The 21,862-nt window shown below is 41.9% G+C and overlaps 1 protein-coding gene across 1 annotated transcript in view; it reads left to right on the top strand.

Annotated features, from left to right (window-relative positions):
• LOC126502275 (ankyrin repeat domain-containing protein 26-like) overlaps nucleotides 1-21,862 on the top strand; it is a 64,163-nt gene that overhangs the window by 29,714 nt on the left and 12,587 nt on the right. Inside the window, exons 16-25 of the mRNA XM_050143145.1 lie at nucleotides 1,892-2,052; nucleotides 5,283-5,447; nucleotides 5,676-5,714; nucleotides 6,984-7,048; nucleotides 10,967-11,102; nucleotides 13,621-13,777; nucleotides 18,684-18,754; nucleotides 19,147-19,234; nucleotides 19,691-19,803; nucleotides 21,044-21,173. Of these exons, the coding sequence (XP_049999102.1) occupies nucleotides 1,892-2,052; nucleotides 5,283-5,447; nucleotides 5,676-5,714; nucleotides 6,984-7,048; nucleotides 10,967-11,102; nucleotides 13,621-13,777; nucleotides 18,684-18,754; nucleotides 19,147-19,234; nucleotides 19,691-19,803; nucleotides 21,044-21,173 (1,125 nt within the window). The remainder of the gene's footprint in view (nucleotides 1-1,891; nucleotides 2,053-5,282; nucleotides 5,448-5,675; nucleotides 5,715-6,983; nucleotides 7,049-10,966; nucleotides 11,103-13,620; nucleotides 13,778-18,683; nucleotides 18,755-19,146; nucleotides 19,235-19,690; nucleotides 19,804-21,043; nucleotides 21,174-21,862) is intronic.

Here is a 21,862-nt window from a genome sequence, read left to right as displayed (position 1 = left end):
AGGAACTCCCACCTTGCCCTATTTTGCTAAGTCACTGGCCGGAACAGCTGTATTCACTAACCAATAAAAGCAACGCATAGACAGAAGGACCTCCATGAAAACTTCGTCTGAAGAAGCATTGCTGATTGTGAAGGTGTGTCAGAAGAGGAAAGGTGGCGTCTGTGCCCCATGGCATGAAGAACTGCTTGGGCCCCTGATGGCAAAAATAGATTTACAGTTAGCCATATGTATGCAGATATTAAATACCAGAAAAATCAGTCCAGACAGAAAAGCTAAAATTCCACTTGAGCTGATTCTGCAGGGAGGTGACACAACTAACTTCCATTTTCCCAGCGGAAGCCCAGAGTGAAAGAGCAGATGCAGTGACGGACCACTTTCCGGAGCCAAGAGGGGTGCAAAAGAAGGACCCGAAGAGACAAGCAGGATGCTTCAAGAGAATGGTGTTTTATCTCAGCCCTTTGAAGACCTTGTGTGGGCCAGGTGATCAGTGCTGAGGAATTCTGGGCCCATTGTTTAATGTGAATGCAAAAGATAGTTCTACATCCAATCATAAGCTATTGGCGTTTCTGCTGCTTTCTGGAGGATGCCTGGACCCAAACAGATGGCTGTAATGATTGAGATAATTTAGTTTCTGGAGGATGCCTGGACCCAAACAGATGGCTGCAATGGTTGAGATCATTTAGTTTCTGATATCGAGTCAATATTTAGGGCCTACCAAAATGAAATATGCAGAAAAAATGTGCACCACAACGTGACAGAAAAGGAATCTGGACACACCTCTCCCAGTCCCATTATTTTCACAGGGACTGACTAATCACGGGGTCCAAGTGTCTTTACAGAGTGCGCCAAAACAGGTGAACAGCATTTAAAACAATGGTTTCATTCGGAGTAAGAAACCCAATGCTAGATTGGACGGCTTTGGAAGATAAACCACTAGTTTAAGTGCCCACAGGGGCCAGAAGAGGGCAACAGATCCCCTGGGAGGTGAAGGTAACAGACGTTCTGAGCTGCCCTCACAGTACTGGGAACCAAGCCTGCTCCCTCTGCGAGTGCTCTTAACCACTGAGCCCTGTCTCCAGGCCCTCTGCTTAGATATTTTACATGCAGAATGAAACAACAAACCTCTGGTTCCAGTCTTCAGAAACCTGTTTGTTCCTGGGTCTTCCTTGTTTTTATTTTAAAAACTTTGGCATTGACCTAGGTAGTGTCTTTGAGCCTCCTCCCCTCCTGTCAAGGCTGATCATTTCCCCCTCATAGCTCCTTTAAGTCTTAACCTGAATGAAACAGCTAATGGGATCTTACTAATTAATCAAATAATTACAAAGTTCTCGACATATGCCATGTGCTGGGGAAGGCCAGTGAACAAGAGTAGGCAAGCCACATGGAACCTACACTTGGTTGACAGAAGACTAATTGGCAGATGTTAAATGAATAAGGCAAAAGTAAAATCTTTCTGGAAGGTGCAATTGTGGAGCAAACAGAAAGGATGCTATGATAGATGAATTCCTGGGGCAGGGGTGCTGTAGTCAGGCCTTGGAAAGTTGGTCACCTGCCTAGACTCACAGTTGTAGAAAAGATAATGTATCCAAAAGTTAAATTTTTTAAAAAGCTACTTACACACAAGGCAGGTAATGCCCCTTAAGAGCACTGAGTGAATCACTCTGAGACTTTCTTGGCCATTCTCTTATTCAGAGAAGGCGGGAAAGGCTGGTGTGGATCATGGCTCCTATTGTTTGAGAGGCGCCTCGCTTTCCACAGTCCCATACTATCCACCCAGCACTTGTGTTCTACTACTTGAAACCAAGAGTCAGGTGATAAAAATAAACTAAAATAGTCAATACTAATTGTGGAAAAGTTAGCAGCTATCCTTTGTCTCAAGCCTTCGTTAAAGGTTGAAGAAGAAAGGAAGCAGGGATGGGACGGAGGGGAAGCGTCAGAGAGCCTGTGCGCTGCTGCTCTTGACCATGGTGGCTGTGGATCACCTCTAACAAGGAAGAATGGGACGTCTGGCTCCCAGCGGTCTCCTAGTGCCGACAGCGAAGAGCAGGATGGGTAAGAATGTGATGTTGCACAAGAGGACATTCTGTTTGTTCTATAAAATTATAATTTAGAATAACAAACTTTACTTCTACTTGAGATATTATAAAAAAATAAGTAATCATACAATTTTTCTGATCACATTGGTAAGTATTTTGTATAAAAATAATAACTAGAATTGGAAGATGTGTAAAAAAGGTAATAACACTGTCTCCAAATGAAATGGATAAGTAATTTTTGAAGGTAATATTCATTCGAGATTTCCTATATATCATATTTTTAATCTTAAAACTTGACTTTTTTAAAATTGAGACAAGGCCCATGCTGTAGCCCATGCTGACTTCTAATTTGCAGAAATTCTTGTGCATGACCTCCCAAGTTCTGTGATTACAAGTGTGAACTACCACACCCAGATTAACAATTCTACAGGAAAATGTGACCAGTGATCACACTCGTGCACACCATAAAGGACCAGCGAGAGAGCAGAAATCATTGTGGTTACTCTAAATTAAATACACACATCTAAAATTTAAAAGCTAATATTTACATATAAGAGTTACCAAGCCTGACCTACTTCGCTCAGGATAATTGTTTCTGGTTCCATCCATTTACCTGCAATTTTCATAATTTCATTTTTTAACAGTTGAGTAATATTCCATTGTGTAAATGTGCCATGTTTTCATTATTTATTCACCACTTGCTGGACATTCTGGCAGTTATGAATAGAGCAGCAATGACGATGAGTAGGATAGCATCTCTGTGGTAGGATGTAAGTCCTGCGGGTATATGCCCAAAGTGATGTAACTGGATCTTGAGGCAGGTTGATTTTCAGCCATTTGAGGAATGACCACACTGAGTTCCTTGGCTGCTGTACCAGCTGGCACTCTGGCCAGCAATGGATAAGTGTTCCTCTTTCTTCACATCCTCACCAACATCTGCTATTGTTTGTTTTGTTAATCTTGGCTATTATGACTTGGGTAAGATGAATCTTAAAATAGTTTTGATTTGCAATTTGAAATGTTTCTCATTTTGTGTTTCATCTTTTGAGAACTCTCCTTTTAGTTCTGTACCCATTTTTTAATTGTTTGTTTTCTTTATATTCAGGGGTTTTTTTTTAGATCTTTATATATTCTAGATACTAATCCTCTATATTGGAAAAGGTTTTGTCCACTCTATGAGTATATGAATATTTTAAAAGCAAAATTTTGCACAAGCTATTTCCCTCTTCTTTCATGTTAAACGTTTTATTTTGTTTTTTCTTTCTCCATTTTTGTCTATAGGGGAGGGATTGTACACGCATGTTTTGTACTTGTAGCACGTGTGTGGTGATACTTTTCTTACAAGTGTCTGTGCATAAGTATGGAAGCCAGAAATTGGTATCAGGAATCATCCTCACTTGGTAAACAATTAGGCAGTTCTCCCAGTCAAACCCAGAGCTCACGGATATGGCAGATATGGCTAGTCTAGTTTTCAAGACATCTTTCTCTGGGGCTTCCCTGCCTCCACCTCCTGCAGCTGGAATTACAGGCAGCCCTCCATGCCCACCTGGAATTACAGGTTCCAGGGATCTGAGCTGCATTCCTCGCACATGCTGGCAGGAGCTTGAACCTCTGGGCCACTTCCCAATTCCTCTTTCATGTAATTTTTAACGTCACTTAAATTAATCGTATTTTTTAAAAAATAAAACCAAAATTGTAGCCCCAGTCTAGTTATTTCTCCCATGCCCAAGGGTCATTGCTCGTAGGCCGGGAGGTCAGATGTTCACTGAAGTATTCAAGGTTGGTGTGGTGTTCATTTCTGGTTACTCACTTTTGTTCCACAAGTTTCCAGAAAATCACTAACTGCCAGTTTGCTTTTTTTCCCTTTTTCTTTTTTTTCTTTTCAAGTGTTCATAATTTTTATCAATTTTCTTTGTTTCTTTTTTATTTATTCATATATTACATCCCAACTACAGTTTCCCCTCCCTCCTCTCCTCCCAGTCTCTTCCCTCCCCCACCCTTCTTCCCCAGACCCATTCCTCCTCCATTTCTCTTTGGAAAAGAGCAGGCCTCCCAGGAATATCAACCAAACATGTATAATAAGTTACAATAAGACTAGGCACGGCCTCTCATATTAAGGTTGGATGAGGTAACCCAGTAGGAAGAAAGGGTCTCAAAAGCAGGGAAAAGAGTCAGAGACAGCCCCCACTCCCACCATTAGGAGTCCCATGAGAACACCACGCTGCAAAACCATAACATATATGCAGAGTGCCTAGTACAGACCCGTTCAGGTTCTATAACTGTCGTTTCAGTCTCTATGAACCCTGGTTAGTTAATTCTGTGGGTCATTTCCTTGTGGTGTCTTGACCCTTCTGACTCCTTCCTCCCACTCTTCCTCAGGTATCCCCAAGCTCTGCCTGAAGTTTGGCTGTGGGTCTCTACATCCTCTCCCATCAGTTTCTGGGTGAAGCCTCTGATGACAATTGGGCTGGGCTCCATCTTAGAAGAATATCATTAGGAATCATTTCATTGACTTTTTTTATGCCAATCATGTTTGGTTCTCTCCTTGGTCTCCAGGCTATCCAGACCCCTGGACCTCCAGGCAAAGTCAGACATGGGCTCCTTCTTAGAGCATGGGCCTCAAGTTGAACCAGTAACTAACTGGCCACTCCCACTATTGCTGTGCCACCTTTACCCCCAGCACATCTTGTAGGAAGGAGAGATTGTAGATCAAAGATTCTGTGACTGGGTTGATGTCCCAGTCCGTCCACTGGAAGGCTTACCTGGTTACAGAAGATGGTCAGCTCGGGTTCTGTATCCCCCTTACTAGGAGACTTCACTAGGGTCAGCCTCATAGATTCCAGGGAATTTCCATTGCACTAGGTTTCTACAAACACCCCCAATTCCAAACTGGGAGATCTACCCGTTCTTATCTTGGCATTTACATTCTATTTAAGAAGTGGTTTTCTCCCTCGTCTTTTCCTGCTGGGCTCTTCTGTAGTCTGTGTCTCCTGGAAACCCTTCTTTGCTCTCAGACCAGAGTTTTCCTGAGTCAGCTCTTGCATATAGTTCTGTCTGCACCAGGCCTGGCTGGCGTCTGTCTTTAAGCAAGAAGGATCCATTTCCTCATCTTCAGCTGCTACTTTATAACTTCTTTCCATTAGTAAGTAAAGTAGGATGAGAAGCGTTGGATTTTATAGCATCATTTTCATAATTTCAGTCCATAGAATTATTGGAATGTATTATCCTTTATGATTTTTTAATTAGTGATTCTGCCTTGAATATAAAAGAAGAAAAGAAAATAGGACATGAAAACTGGTCATCGGGAGACTTTGTGACTGAATTGACGGCTGGGGAGTCTGAGTTGGCGGCTCATCTCCTGAGAGTGAAGGATACTTGTGGTTTAAATGACAGCAGCCCTGATAAAGGAAGGTAAACACTGTAAACTCCCCATGAAGGGCGAGGGTAGCAGCGTTGTTGTTTTTTTCTGAAAATAGAGCAAGTTGATTTTCTGTTTATACTCAGATGCCTTAAAGAAAATGACTATAAACAGCCTGTAACCTCATGATGAGAAGGAATTAGTGACAACTGCAGAGACTTTATACAAAAAAAGACTTTTTGTATTTTGTCTGAAAGGATTCTATGTTCTTCTTTTTTCAGGTCTGCAAATCAAAAATCAAAGGAAAAGCACAAGGTACTGTAGAACTCAAACCCAGATTTTGGTAGTGGGAGCAAAGCACACCCACAGAGCCCTAGGCAGCCATCTACAATGGGCAGAGCCTACCGTCATCCCATCCTTCTGGGAGGAGCCACAGCTTCTGTCCACCAGCATCACTGTCACCTAGCAACCACCCAATGACACCCTCAGCACTGCCCACCTCAAACCTGGCTCCATGGGCACTCTGCGGGAGGCTGTTGCCTGGGTTGCTTCCCAGAGGCGATGCCCAGTTGTACAGGCAAGTACATAGCAAGGAAGACTTAGGAAACAACACAATGTGTAAGATAAGAATATAGTTTCACCAAGAGGAGTGACACCCAGGGAGATGTGTTCCGAGCACTAGGAAGAATCAGCCCAGGAAGGCGCTTTACTCTGTAGGAGAAAAGGGTCTGGAGGGAGCAAATTTTCCAGTTCAGGTGGAGATCCGACTGAGGAGAGTAGAAATGCCACAGACCTCAACCATTGCAGAGGTTCAGTCCCCAGGACAGGCAGAATCCACCAACAGTATGAACCAGAAGAGAGTGCGAACTGCTAAAGCCTGGCTGAGCAATGGCAGCAAAGGTTCCAGCCTCCCTGCATACAGTACCCGGTGGGCGCTGTCAGTGTTAACAGCCAGGTGCACAGAATGAGAGCCACCACATTCCTGCAGGGGTCTCCATTAGCTGAAGACAGCAGAGAGGAGGCCTAGGGAGAGGACAACAAAACCCAAGGACAGCAGCCACCTCAAAGCGGGTCCCTCTGTCACTTCAGTTACCAACTCAGGCGCCGGAAACCCCAGACTGCATAATGGGAGCGAGAAGAAACAGCAGTGGGGCCGAGTGAATGCTGCTTGGCCACGTCTGCTAGCACAGGGGTTAGTCAGCCTTCACTCCAGCACGCAGACAAACAAGATCAGACCTGATGACCTTGAGAGACTGTTCCTCACTCCTCTATCTGCTAGCTAAACCCCTGCGTTATCTATGCCATACATGGTTCTCAATCTGTAGTCTCAGACATACATTTAGTCCAAACACTCGGACACATAAAATTAAAATGAAGGAGGAAAAGGGTTAGAACCTTCTGCTTATGTAAAGACATTTGCTTAGAAAGAGCGATTAGAACCAGAGGCCAGTGATAAAACTACCCTTTGACAAAAACCAGTCCTTTTCAGAAGTGTCCACATTTCTGCTTAGCTAGTCTTTTTTGGCTGTATGCGGTATCACTATCTGAGGAAACTGTGATCTAGTGTAGTTGGTTCTACAGGTCAGAAGAGAAACAAATGCTATGGAAGACGCTGATGACCTCACTCAGCCATCTGAGTCGTGCTCAGAGGACGGTAAGTTGCCGGGCCCTCATTATCAAGGCACTGGGCTACTGTCCAAATAATTGTTTCCTTTTATTGAAAATAATGTTTCCTCACATAATGTATCCTGATTACACTTTCCCCTCCTTCTCCTCCTCCTAACTCCTCCCCACTTCCCATCCCATCCCAATCCACTCCTTTTCTGCCTTTCATTAGAAAACCAACATGCTCCTAAGGGATAACAATGAAATAAAATACAATAGTGTCCCAAGGTCTCTCGCTCTATCTATACACTTTGTCTGTCTGTAGGTCTCTATGTTCGTTCCCATCTTCTGCAGGAGGAAGCTTCTCTAATGATGGCTGAGACAGGAGTAAAACAAAATATTGTTAAGGAGTCATTATAATGTTACATCTTTTGTTTGTTTATTTGTTTGTTTTTAGAACGGTATTGTTTGGTTTTGCCCTAGATCCCTGGCTATCTAGTCTCAGGTTCTTACTCACCCAAGCAATGTCAAGTATGGGTTCCTACTCATGGAGTAGGCCTTAAGCCAAATCATATATTGGTTGGTAAATCACACAAGCTTTGTGCCTCCATTGCCCGAGTGTATCTTGCAGGCAGGACACCACCGTAGACCAAATGGTTTGTGCCTGGGTTAGTGTTTACATTTCTTCTCTTGTAGCCTGCAGTTTTACATTTCTTCTTTGATAGCCTTCATTGCTACTTTCCTGTACCAAAGATGCTAGAACAGAAGGCTGAAGGCTCTAGAGAGGCACCAGCTCAACATCTCCAAGTTCAATGAATTGTGTAGGTGTTATCTTTGGCATCGGAGCCTTACTTTCAGTCTGTGGAGAGCAACCTATAGTCCTGGCAATGGCCTGGATGTTTAGGGATTCTCATGGGCTCCTTATGATCAACAGCTCAATTAGATGGAACCCAAGCCTGGTACTAAAAGCTTCATTTGATGACAAGAGATGTCCAGTTGGGGCTCTGTCTCCCCTATCATTTGGTAATTTCATTTAGATCTCCTTCATATATGCGTATATTTAGGAAGCTTCTACTGTGTTGGGTTACTTTTAGGTGTCTCTCCCTGTATCCCTCCCTCGTCCTCCTTTTCCCTTCCCTCTCCACTTGTTCGTCTCATTCCAGTCCCTCACCCCCAACCAGAATTCATCCGTAACTACCTATTCTACTTCCCTATCTAAGAGAGACTATAAGCCTCAGGTCTAATAAGGCAGGAAGCAAAGAGGAAGGCGTACGTGGTGATCTGAATGAGAATGGTCCCAGAGGTCCAGGTATTTGGATCCTGGGTCCCCAGCTGATTCTGTTTGGGAATGATCAGGAGGTGCGGCCTTGTTAGAGGAAGGGTGTCATCGGGAGCAGGCTTTGAGGTTTCAAAAGCCATGCCGTTCTTAGTTAGCTTTCCCTCTATCCTATGCTTGTAGATCAGGGTGGAAGTTTCCAGCCACTGCCCCAGCACCATGGCTGCCCGCCTGCTGTCACACTCCCACTGTGATAGTCATGGACTCTAATCCTCTGAAACTGTGAGCCCCGAACAAACTCTCCACATCGCCTTGGTCATACGCCTTATCACAATGAAGAAAATTAACTAAAGCAACATTGAAGGTGTCCTCTGGCATCCGTTTCCTGTGCTGTTTGGGCAGTCCTGTTCCTACTGCTGAGTGGGAACATCAGAACTGTGCTGAGTCTAGAGTTTGCCCTCCACCTTGGGAAGACCACTGTTGGATGACCTGTGTGTTTGGCCTGCCTGTGTGGCAGGAAGAGACTGTCTTCCTGGCTCAGCATGAGCAGAGGACAATGCCCTGGCACATAGATACTGTTTTCTAGTCACAGTCAAAGAGGCTCTGAAGGTCTTCAGGTTATGCCCTGTGAGCCCTGCCCACTTGGCTGTTAACAGACCCCTCTTGATCGTTTCTCAGGCAGCCTTCCTGGGTCATGTTCCCTCTCTTTGTGTCACAGCCTAGAACTCTCTCAGGAAAGGCATCTGGAACATTTGAGAGACTGGCTTCATATAACACCAGACAAATCCTCATCTTCAAATTGCTCTTTCACGTGCTATATGTGTTTGGAGTTGCTCCAGGCGAAAACGAAGTCTGCACCTTTCACTCCACTGGGAATGGAGTCTCAGTAACGTCTGTGGTGCAGTGCGCTCTCCACCCTCTGCCTGATTGACCACTGTCTTCCCGCGTTCTCAGCCTAGCCGTCTCTTTCTCTGGACAGTATTCCAGAGCCCAGTGGAGATCAAGTGCCCTTAGCTGATAGCAGACACTTCTTACAGCATCCATCAGAATTTATATAATGGTTACTTTATTAATCTTTTCTTCTTCACTAGACTTTAATTTAAATAACAGCAGGATGCCTTCATTTTATCTGCAGACGGTAGTACCTCATGTTGTATGCTGTCGGCATCCAGTATGCATTTGTTCAGAATGAGTGAACACTACATATAGCCCTTTCCTGACAAAAGCATTCGTAGATTGTATTTCTGTACTGGTTCCTGTCTGACTCAGGGCCTTGGAATTGTGAGATTTAGTTCATTCATATAGGGAGTATTACACACAGAAGTTCTTGTAAAGCAGAAAAAAAATTTGCTCCCAATTTTTTTGCTATTAAAAGATCACAGTGAAGAACACTATTATGTGTAAATTTCACTCATAATCAGAACAATCAGAATTTCTTTATTAAAAGTAGAGAGAGGGGCTGGAAAGACGGTTAGGAGCACTGCCTATTCTAGCAGAGGACCTAGGTTTAGATGCCAGCGCCCACATGACAGCTCACACTTGTCTGTAACTGCAGCTCCAGTTCCAGGGGATCTGGCACCCCTTCTGTGGCTTCCTCTGGCACCAGATACTCAATATAAACATGCCCGGAAACATTCACACACATGAAATAAAAAGAAGCCTTATTTTAAAGAAAGAAAGTGAATAGGAATAGGACTAAAGTAGGGTTCCAACTTTTTGGGCCGAGGAGATGGCTCAGTGGGTGAAGGGCTTGCCGTGCAGGTATGAGGACTTGAGTTCGGATCTCTAATGCCTGTGGAAGGCTAGGTGTGGTAGTTTGTGTCTGGGGTGGGGGGGGGGAGGGTAGATGCCCCTGGGGTCTTGACTGGCCAGTCAGTGTAGCTGAAACAGTGAACCCCTGGCCCATGAGACATCCTGCCTCAAAAACCCAGCAAGTTCAACTGGGAAGGAAATTGACAATTCCCTTCAGAAACTGTAGTTTGTTAGAAGGAAGAGCCTCCAAGTTGACGAGAGAACAGTAGGCAAAAACAGTATAAATATATAGATATCTAAACACAGTCAGTCCTTAATGGGAAGGAGAAGCTTCCATTAACACCTGGAGTGAGAATACAGTGAGTCATGGTGGCGCCTGCATTTACCCCAGCACTTGGGAAGCAGAGGCGGGGGGATCTCTGAGTTTGAGGCTAGCCTGGACTACATGCTATTACTTACTCTGCCTTAAAAATACCAGAAGAGAGTAAGACTAGGGAGAGAAAGAGAGGGCTGTCGTGAGCAGTCTTCAGAGCACTTCCCTGAGCAAAATCCCAAGAACAAAGGAAGAATCAGACTTGGGTAATTCACAGGGGGGTTATCTGGCAGGAAGTCTCACAGCACTCAGTTCAGCTTGACGAAGAGCATGGAAGAGACTGGAAACAAGCGTTAAGAGGTGTCGAGCTCCTGCACAGACTGCTTAGTTGTACCCCAGAGAGAGCTGTGAAGAGCTGTGGTGGTTCTTCAGGCTCTGGGATTGGGCTTTTTATTTGCCTGTTTGTTTTTTTAAAAAAAGAGAAAGACGGGTGGAATTGGATGGGTGGGAAGACTGGGAGGATCTGGAAGAAGAAGGGGGAGGGGGAAACCGTGATCAGAATATATTGTATAAAAAAAAATCAATCTTCAATTTTAAAACAAAAATGACCACTGTCTATCTTACAGAGGCAGACTTGTATCCTAACAGACAGCAAACAGAAACTGAAAAGGAGCCCTGGAAGCTACTTAACAGGAAAACTGGAAACATGGAAAACAGAGAAGCTAAAGAAGAGGGGATGAAAACAGAGCCCGTGAGATCAAGGTTAGACCACAAAGGCCTAGAGAGGAAAAAGCCCTACAGTTCGAGGGTGATTGCTTTTGAGATAATGAAGACTTATTTTCTATGGCAGATGGTAGGGGAGGAGATCCATGGAACTGCTGGTTGTGTAACCACCCCCTCCGGGTTTTGTATAGGAGAAAACTTCCTTGTGAAGTGTGAAATCCTTTCAAATTCCCTAACAGGTCATTGCCCCTTCATATTTCCAACAATTGGGCGCACACTGTTGCAAGCCACAATCTTAACAGCTCTATAGTGGCCGACTGCATAGGAGTCTTGTTACTACTCAGCAGTAAGAAGCTGGCCGTCCTTTTCATGTCTTTTTTAAAGGAATGATGTAAAAGAAATTCAGTGTGAAAGAATTGATGGTATAAAGGATTTGTTGATAGATGTGCTGAGGAGACATTTAAAAGGGAGAGTTTAGCTAAGAGAGCACAACCTCCCCAAAATACCCCAAAGGTAAGTAGTCGGCAAACCAGTCCTGTTAGAGATAAACAACATTTATGATACTTGGATGTAAGGATTTGTTCACCGGGATTGACTAGTCTTTGGGCCCATTCCCTAGGAACAGGCTCAAGGGGGCCTTGTCGGGTCACAACCATCATCAAGTTCTGGTGTGCCTTGAAGTCCTTTGTGCTTTTATTAGGAAAAAATTTAATTCTACCACATAGCCAAGATGGGTAACAATGATTCAAAAAAGTACAATTCTGGTGTACATAAGAAATAACTCCAGCAATTGTTGATATGTAAACCTCCCATCTGCCCACATGGCCAGATTTGCAGTCACCTGGCTCTGTTGAAACTGTTCAGAGCATAGCCTAGGACCAGGACCTAAAGGAGACTTAAGGATGATAGAGAATGTGAAATGCATAAGCCCGTGGTGTATATTAGTTAGTGAAACCTTCTGCTTAAGGCCAGCTCTTCCTTGGACATCAACCAGAGCCAGACACACTCGTCCTTCATCACTAAGCGTATGGAGTGATTCCTCACTGAGAAAGCGTGCTGTTTCTAATACAGTGTGTGTGTGTGTGTGTGCATATATGTGTGTTGTTGTTTTCTGTGTTTTTAATGATTTTTTAAATACAGAATTATTGCCTTAAATAAATGACTTTAATTAATAAGTTGAGTGTGATAGCTCACACCTGTAATCTCATCCCTGAGGAGGCTGAGTCAGAAGCATAAAGGAAGCTGAAGGCCAACTTGGGCGACACAGTGTGAGCTCCACCCTGCTCTGCACGATAGAGTGAGACCCTGTCTCAAAAAATAAAAATAAATAGAAATGTAAAGATGATTTTGATCCATTTGCCTAAGTTGTTCTCACAGAAGCTGTATTAACCTACAGTCCCACCACAAATGTAAGAAGCAGTCATTTTCTCAACAGAAGTTTTAGGATCCATGCTTGCTTGCTTGTTTGTTTGTTTTTGGTGTTGGAGATTAAACTTCTTCTTTGTGAGGCCAGCCCATAAGGCTAAGTTACACCCAGCTATCTGTTTGCTCGCTCTCTCTCTCTCTCTCTCTCTCTCTCTCTCTCTCTCTCTCTCTCTCTCGCTTTCTCTCTCTGTGTGTGTGTATTTGCCTACATGTATGTATGTATACTACATATGCAGGCTGAGAGGCAGTTAGAGGGCACTGGATCCCCTGAAACTAAAATTATAGACAGTTGTGAGGAGCCATGTGGGTACTGGCAACCTAACCCAGATCCTCTGCAAGAGGCCAGTATTCCTAACCACTGAGCCGTCTCTCCAGACCCAACACCTTTGTTCTGAACCTGTGCTAAATTAGAGTAGATGACTATTAATTTATTCAAAACCTCTCTCTCATTGATAAAGTAAATTCTATTTTCTATATTGAAAGAATGGGGTACTTTTTATTATCGAATCAATTGATCTTGTATTGATTTTTAAATTGCTTATCAAAATAATAGTAAGATGAATCAAACGCATTAGTAAAAGGTAAAATGGACTCCCTAGTCTTGCCTTAGAAATCTCGTAATGTGCATACCCTCATTGTTTGAAAGCTCTGGAATGGCTCTTTTATGTTGTAGATCGTATGAGGGGTGCACGTAATGTTTTTTCAAAAATAAAATTTTGTTTCTAGCTGACTCACATGCTTGTTTGCAAGCAATAGTTTTTAGGGATTAACTTTCCATTGCCTGTTTTTATTAGGGGACTATGTAGAAAATGGTGTCAAATTATGTACAAACAGTCATGTTCCACTTGTCAAATTGTTGGATAGTTTCAAGATGGCTTTTTCAAAATAACTACCAAAGTTTCTCTTAACAGAAACTTATCCATCAAGAAAACATTCATTCAATATTACTTTCCCAGTATATACAATTTCTAGAAAAGAGTAAAGTGAGAAATTGAAAACATGGGATCTAGAAAAAATATTGAAACATAGATACTAGGATAATATCTTGCTAGAATAATAAAAAAGGAAGGTCAGGCTGTGGAAATTTTGTCTTTGAAAAGATGAATTTTAAGTTAAGTATATTTAATCACAGAGTTGCATTAAAACACAAAGAGAAGAAGAAGGAGAATAAAGGAGTGAAGACCGAGTTACCAGGGAAAGATGGACTTTCTACCGAAGACGCTGAAGACCAGCAATATGCCATGGCTCTGGGGAGCCTGCACATGAGAGCAAAGCAGACCTTGAGTCAGGTAAATTAATTGCTTACTAGTAATTATGCTTAATGCATATGACTTTATTTTATCAATATTAGTTATACTATCACTAATTAAAAAGCATATATGTGTGTATCATTAGGCAGTATAACCTGCATGACTACCATTGTGTGTTTGATCCACTATTGACCAAATATCATCACGAGGTCCATAGCTCTATTACGTATGTGTTTAACAAAATGTTATTTCAGGATCTGGGTGGATGGCTCAGTGGCCATCCAAAGGACCAAAGTTCAGTTCCTGGCACTCATGTTGGCCATTTGAAAACCGCATATAACTCCAGCTGCGGGGCATCTGGGACCCTCCTCTTGCTTCCAGGGACCCCTGCACATGCGTGGCATACACACACAGGCACATAAACTTGTTTTAATTGAAATCTAAGGGAAATGGAATAATGGCAGTTATAGCCAAACAGCTGCAGTAAACCCTGGAGGAATGGATGAGGAGGCTTATCATGTGCTGTCATAAATGTTAACTGGGGCACTTTCTATGCCAAAACGCGGGCTCGTGAGCTTTACAAGTGTAAAGAGACTTGTTCTGTGCTTCACAAAGAAATTCCCTTCACAGTCGTGTCTGTGCCTTGCTCTGTGACAAGGTTCCCATGTGGAGTGAGTCTTTCCCTGGGCATTAGCCAGCTTCCTTTGCATAGATTTTTGAAAGTTCTGCATTTAATTAAGCTTTCAGGCTTTTTGCCACCAATGATGTGGGCTTAAACCTTCATGAAGCGTACCTTTAACTATGAAGAAGAAAACAGCACTGACTGGCAACTCACAGAGAACCAAATACCAGACTCTTACAAGGTTGCACTTTGCAAAATCACCATGGCAAGCAAAAGTTAAATGCACAAGAGAAAAACCAGAGTGCAGACACTTTTTGTCAGTCATTTGCAGCTGACTGATGTGTTGATACGTGAATGTGCACATGTTTTAGAAAGGAAGCTACATGTGTGGTGAAAAACAAAGAGAATTGTTAGATTTTCATCTTTATTTTTATTTTATGTGTATGAGTGTTTTTGCTTGTGTGTGTGTGTGTGTGTGTGTGTGTGTGTGTGTGTGTGTGTGTGTCTCCTACATGCATGCCTGGTGCCCACAGAGGCCATAAAAGAGTATTGAATACTGTTGCTATTACAGATGGTTGGGAGCCACTGTGTGGGTGCTGGGAACCGAAACTAGATCCTCTGGAAGAGCAGCAAGTGCTCGTAACCACTGAGCCATCTCTGCAGCCAGCTGTGGGCATATGTAAACCATTTGGGGATGCTAGAAGCACGCTTTTCCCATTGAACAAGCTGATAGTCTTCAGTGCCCAGTCTGCAGCAGTTGAATAGTAACATCCGTGAGAGCCTTGCCAAGCAAAGGCTTTAATGTTTTTCAGAGGAGCTGATTTCCCATGACTGCAAACCCCTTGCCGCCAATGATGGATTTCCTAGTTTGTGACAGCAATCCCACTCCCTTGACATGTTCATCTGGAAGGATGCTTCCTACTTTGCTACTGCAACTGCTAAGGAAAGGGGACATATACAGTCGTCAGCAGACACCCTGTTTTCAATTCATCGACTCCTTTACAGAGAACTAATTCCTATTTCAAAACAAGGGGTTTCTGAAAACAACACTGCATCCGATACGCGTGCAGCGCCACGCTCCACAATGAAGGTATTCTGATCCCAGAGTTCTGTGTCCACTGCACAGAGATACCCCGTCTCTCAGAAAATGAAGTTGGGACCGGAGAGATGATTCAGTGGTTAAGAACGCTTGATGTTCTTACAGAAGATCCAAGTTCAGCTGGTCATGGTGGTGCATGCCTTTAATCCCAGCACTCTGGAGGTGGAGGCAGATGGATCTCTGAATTCAAAGTCAGCCTGGTCTACAGAGTGAGTTTCAGGACACTGAGAAACTGTCTCAAAAAAAAAAAAAAAAAAAAAAAAAAAAACCACAGAGAGAGAAAAGAAACAGAAAAAGTAGACGACCCAGGTTCAACTCCCAGCACCCACAACTATCTCTAACTCCAGGTCCAGGAGATACAGTGCCCTCTTCTGGCCTCCATGGGCACCAGGCACAGATACATGCAGCAAAAACAGTAGCAGAAGGAGAGAGAGCACGAGCAAGGAACTCAGGACCGCGAGGGGTGCACCCACACACTGAGACAATGGGGATGTTCTATCGGGAACTCACCAAGACCAGCTGGCCTGGGTCTGAAAAAGCCTTGGATAAAACCGGACTCGCTGAACATAGCGGACAATGAGGACTACTGAGAAGTCAAGAACAATGGCAATGGGTTTTTGATCCTACTGCACATACTGGCTTTGTGGGAGCCTAGGCAGTTTGGATGTTCACCTTACTAGACCTGGATGGAGGTGGGTGGTCCTTGGACTTCCCACAGGGCAGGGAACCCTGATCGCTCTTTGGGCTGATGAGGGAGGGGGGACTTGATTGGAGGAGGGGGAGGGAAATGGGAGGCCGTGGCGGGGAAGAGACAGAAATCTTTAATAAATAAATAAATTTAAAAAATTTAAAAAAAGAAAATTTGTAGACATTTTTTTCCATTTTAGACCTAGTGACAAAGCATAGAAATACATTACATATATACCATGTATCCAAAAATAGAGAAGAAAGTCTTCTTGTTCCTGTCACTGTTTTTATAGGGAGTTTATGATGAGATACAATGGCCACCATGCAATTTATGGAAACCATTTCAAGGGCAAATTCAAGGTCTCTTAGCATAATCGCAGATCCATGTAATGGTCACTCTATCAATTTCAGAATATTTTCATCACCTTAAAAAATAACTTCAAATCCCCTACCTGTCAACCTCTCCCTAGGTCTTTTTTCTTTCCCAGTCTTTTCCCACAAGTCTAAATTGTTGGCTTTATAATTTTCCCCATTCTTCTAGAAGTTTCCTAGAAATATTCAGTCTTTCTTGAGAGTTTCTATCACATGGTGTTTTCAGATTCATAACTGTTACATAAAAACTCCTTTCTTCCTGTTGTTAACTGGTATTCTGTCACATGGCTGCCCCACGTTCTCACTCGCCAGCTGAAGGGTTTTGGGGCCACGGTCACTTCTTGCCTCTATTTGTAATGCTGAAATGATTTTGTGGGCATATTTTTATTTCTTTGCTACTGTATTTTACCCTTTAAGTTGAGCGTGCTGATTTCACCGTCTCTTGGCTTTTAATCATAATTCTTCTCTTTCCAGATTTTTTTTCATTTGTAATCATTTATTCAGAGTAGACTCACAGCTTACTATTTTGTGAAGATTCTTCCAAGTCTTTACCTTGTGTGTACAGAACAATGAAGTCATTCATTTTGTGTGCTTTCTTCATTTGGTCTTATTTCACTTTGTTTTGTGCCTCGATCTTGTCAAAATATAAAACTGCCTAGGGAAAGGTAATGTTTGATAAGGATACCGCTTTTCCACGTAAACATTAAAATGTTTTTGCTGAACAGTTGGTAGAGCTTGGTGGGCACTTGCCTAACATGTGAGGCCCTGGACTCCATCCCCAGTACTGAAAAGACAAAACACAGCAAACAAAAAAATGCTTGTTCGGATAAAATTAAGTACTTCATACAATACTCATAATTTCCAAAACTGACATAAGAAGAGTTTTCATCTAAATATATGTTAAAAGCTTAAACATAAAACTCCATCTACTTTTCTTACAATGGAAAAAGTGAGATTTTTCTACCTTTATAGCGGAGGCTGACCTGTGGTTTAGATTTGTAGTGAGTCATCAACAGAGAGGTTCTCATCAAAGCTCTTTTGATGCGCCATGTCATGCACGTTACCCTTAGTAACCACCCTCCCGTTCATCAGAGTGCTGGCTGACACAGAGAAAGGGAATCTTTATTCACAGTTAGGTTCGCCTCCTACAACAGGAGGCTTCTGTGAACATGCCACCTGCCTGCAAGATAGGACGGTGTGAGAACAGCAGGTGCGATGGCAGCGGCAGATGCTGTCTATGACTCCCGATGTCTTTCCAGTTCTTCTAATTACTTTATGCTTATTTTCCAATCTAATCAGCCATAAAGTCTGGTGTTCGATGTTGTAATTGCCTCTCTTCTACTGATGAGATAGCCAAGGTCCAGAAAACTAGTTTAAGACAATAGCTATTAGAACAGGAGCTTGGGCTTCAGACACAAGCGTTCTCACTTAGAAGCATCTCACTTAGAAGCTGCCTCCCACACTTTCCTTTAGCATTCTGTTCCTATGCTGGAGTATTTTGTTACTTTGTAATCATTGCTTGCATAGCTCTAGTGGTTTGTCTACATGAATTTTTAAAATTATACTTGAGTTGGCACTTTGAACATGTAAACATTCACTATAATAGGATTTCAACTTTTTTCTCATTTGCCAACTTTATCAATTTGAGTATCTGAGAAAATACGATTTCAAAATAAGCATACCATATTTCAGTCAGTCACAGGACAGGTCATTGACTCAGATCATAGTGCTTTAGATTTGTGGGGATAAAATCCCTTCTGCAATAACTCAGTAAACTCCACGGTGAGAGCACAAAAGTCCCCTTAGTGTGCAGATACAGGGATTATGAGCAGATACATGCTCATAAGATCCTAGCATGAGGAGGCTAGAGAGACAGTCCAGCAGTTAAGAACACTTGCTTCTCTTGCAGAGCGTCTGGGTTCTGTTCCCAGAATCCACACAGGGCAGCTCACACTGCCCGTGACTTCCTCTAGCTCCAGGGGATCCTATGCCCACTTCTGGCTTCTACAGGCATCTTCATGTTTGTGGTGCATCTACACACATTGAAGCACATATACATATACATATGAAATAAATATTTTAAAGTAATTTTAGTGTGGAAACATGTGATAGGGAGATTTGTACTAGAACAGTAGTAAAGTTTTCTTTTTAATCCTTTGTTTTAGTTGCAAGAGGCACAGGATCGACAAAGAGAAGTCATACAGAGTTCTCAGAAGACGCAGGATCACTTGCAGAAGTATGATTCAAAAGAGCATACAATTAACCTGAGTATTTACAAAGCAAATTATCAGTACAATGTGAAAATCATGTCGGTTACAATAAGGATAGCTCTGTGAAGACCAAGGGACATCTCAGCTTTGTGTTCCTTAGGTCTAGGGACACAGCTCAGTGGGATGAATAGGGCTTGCTTTGTATGCCCACGGCCCTGAGTTCCATCACCACACTGGGAAGAAAAACCTTTGTGATATTTGTTCATTTACCTAAAATTTACACATTCTCTGTAAAATACAACTAGAAAATGAAACGCTATCTACTTTTCAATTTTTTAAGAATTTAAGTCCTTTGTCATTAAGCAATGTTGTAAAAAAATTCATATGAAAGAATAATTGTTTATAAAACACATTTTAGGTTTCAAGCTAAATGTTCTGAGGCAGAAGTTACAATACAAGAACAAGGAAAGAAAATTGCAGAGCTTCAGGAGCTATGGGCAAGCTTGGTGAGTCGGGTCCTTGCTCACCTCTGTCCCATGTTTTCCTAAAAGGAGCATTGCAGGAAATGTGAACAGCCCACTGACACAAATATTTAATGTATTCACATTGATGCCACTTCCCGCTGTTGGTGAGCATCCTCTTTGCTTTATAGGAGGTGTGACTGAATGAATGGGATAATGATTTTTGATAACCTGTCTTAAGGCATAGTTTTTTGTTGTTGTTGTTTTGTTTTGTTTTGTTTTTGTTGTTATTGTTGAGACAGGGTTTCTCTATGCAGTCCTGGATATCCTAGGACTCACCCCTGTAGACCAGGCCAACCTCAAACTCAGAGATCCACCTGCCTCTACCTCCAAAGTGCTAGGATTAAAGGCGTGCACCAACACTGCCCAGCAATAAGTAATATTTTAAGAAAGAATAGTTCATATCAAGTTTTATAGGTAGTTTTTATATTTTTTCCAAAGACGAGAAACAAAGAGGAACAGCTAAAGAAACTCAACAAAATCATACTATGTCTGAAGTGTTCTTTGGACCAAAAGAAGAGTAAAAATGAAGAATTGGAGAGGGAGTTCACTGAGTAAGATTTTAATATTTCAAATCTCTTTACTCACGTACTTACTTAGCTGATTTTATTAGCACCTAAATATGAATTCATTTTATAACTGTTTTAACAGCCAAAAGTTATTGTTTTTTTTAATTTACTTCAAAAACTCATGAATCAATCTGAAAATTTGGATGCTAAAATATATTTACTTTCTAGTGATCCTGAAAGCAATCAATAATGGAGATGCCTTGGTTATGGCTCTATACATTTCTTCATCTACCTTCATTTTTTCTTTTTCTTTCTATTTTTTTTTTGTTCTTTGAGTTTTCCTAGATTATTTTAATATTTACCCTCCCTCCTCCCCCCAGATCCAGCCTCTCCTTCCCCACACACTCAACTTTGTACCTTCCTTTTTCACCATCAATTCTAATCCATGCTGCTCATAGACTCCTGACTGTGGCCTCCGGCCGGCATGTGTTTGACTTCCAGCATCCACACTTTCAGAGAACTCTGACTCTTGTATCCCAGCAGCTATTGATTGCCCTGCTCCAGAGAGGGGCGGCTTCATGTCCACCACCTCCCCTTTCCCTTGCTGAGACAGGTTTGGCTTGATTTGGTTTTTATTTTCTTTCTGCTTTTTTTTCAACAATGATATTTACAGACACATTATTTTTCCGTGGGTGTCACCCATTTTTACATGAAGTATACATGTTGCTAAACTTGTCTGTTACATATCTACATATATAAATATCTGTATGTGTCTGTATATGCATACAAACAACTAAAATACTGTCACACCTAGTATCTGCAGAAGTTTGGTTTTAAGACCCTCCTCAAATACCAAAGTCTATGGATAATCAACTCTTGTATGCTTATAGCTCACACATACCCAAATATTTCTTCTTTACCTTGATTACTGATCTATGGGTTATTCCTAATTGTTAATAATTAGTTAATGCAAAAAAAATAATTAGTTAATGCTTCATACTATAATACTAAACTAAATGGTTAAAACAATTCGGTATATGGTTATAGTTTTCATTCTTTATCTGACATAAAAACCGTAAGCTTTTCTTTATATTCTTTACCTAATATTTCATTAAAGTACTTTCAATAATTTTAAGTTGAAACTAATGAGAGTTCATAATGTGTAGTTTCATTTTAAAAGAAATAATGTATGTAAGAACATGATAGCTCATACAATCCATTTGAAAAATTGTTAAGCATTTACTATTTACAAGACTTCCCATACTGACTCTATACACTTTTGCAGAATAAAGAAACACTTAGAAATAATGAAAAGAAAATTGAATGATCATGAAAATGGAGAATTTAGTTGCCATGGAGATTTAAAAGTTAAAGAACTTGAAGTGAATATTTCAGTGGATGTGTTAAAAAATGAGGTAATTTTATTTGTTTAGAGACCAAAAATATAAGTCCTCAAATGTTCACACTTGGTGCCCATGAAAATTAGTTATTTTCCATTGAAATGGTGTTCTGTTGAATACAAGCTGGTACGTGAAGCCAAGCAGTACACACCCTCACAAGCCACTAAATCACGAATAGCATCAATTTTATTTGGTTATTTTATGTATGTTACATGGGATGATCACAGAAAAGGTCACTCCAAGATGCAATCCAGGCCCTGTGGCAGCAGAGAGGAACAGTTTCAAGGAACTGAACCTCAACAGCTGTACGAAAGCGAATTTATTGGTTGTTACACAAGAGTTGTTTTGGGGGTGAGGCAAGTTCCTCATTCCAAAGCCCCTGATCTGATCTTCGTGTTTGTGAAGGAAAACATCACAGCCCTGCCACTTTAGTCCTTCTGGTGGACTGTTTGCAGTACCCAATAATGCAAAACGCTCCAAGTGTCCCAGGATTGCCATGTGACTAAAGTCACACAAAGGCTGGGAAGGCATGCTCATTCATGACACCTCTAGTTTTAAATCGTGTTTTCTTTTATTTGTAGGAGTCCTTTATTCTGGCTATGAATCCCTTATCAAGGGTCTGATTTTCAAGTGCTTTCTTAGCTATGCATAAATGACAGCCCTCATCTGACATACCTCATCTGAGCTCCCAGCTTCCACATCCT

The sequence above is a fragment of the Alexandromys fortis genome, unplaced genomic scaffold (genome assembly GCF_014885135.2).
Source record: "Alexandromys fortis isolate MF-2015 unplaced genomic scaffold, M_Fortis_MF-2015_v1.1 scaffold_45, whole genome shotgun sequence".
Classification (NCBI taxonomy): Eukaryota; Metazoa; Chordata; class Mammalia; order Rodentia; family Cricetidae; genus Alexandromys; species Alexandromys fortis.
This window is presented reverse-complemented; position numbering and strand designations above follow the sequence as displayed.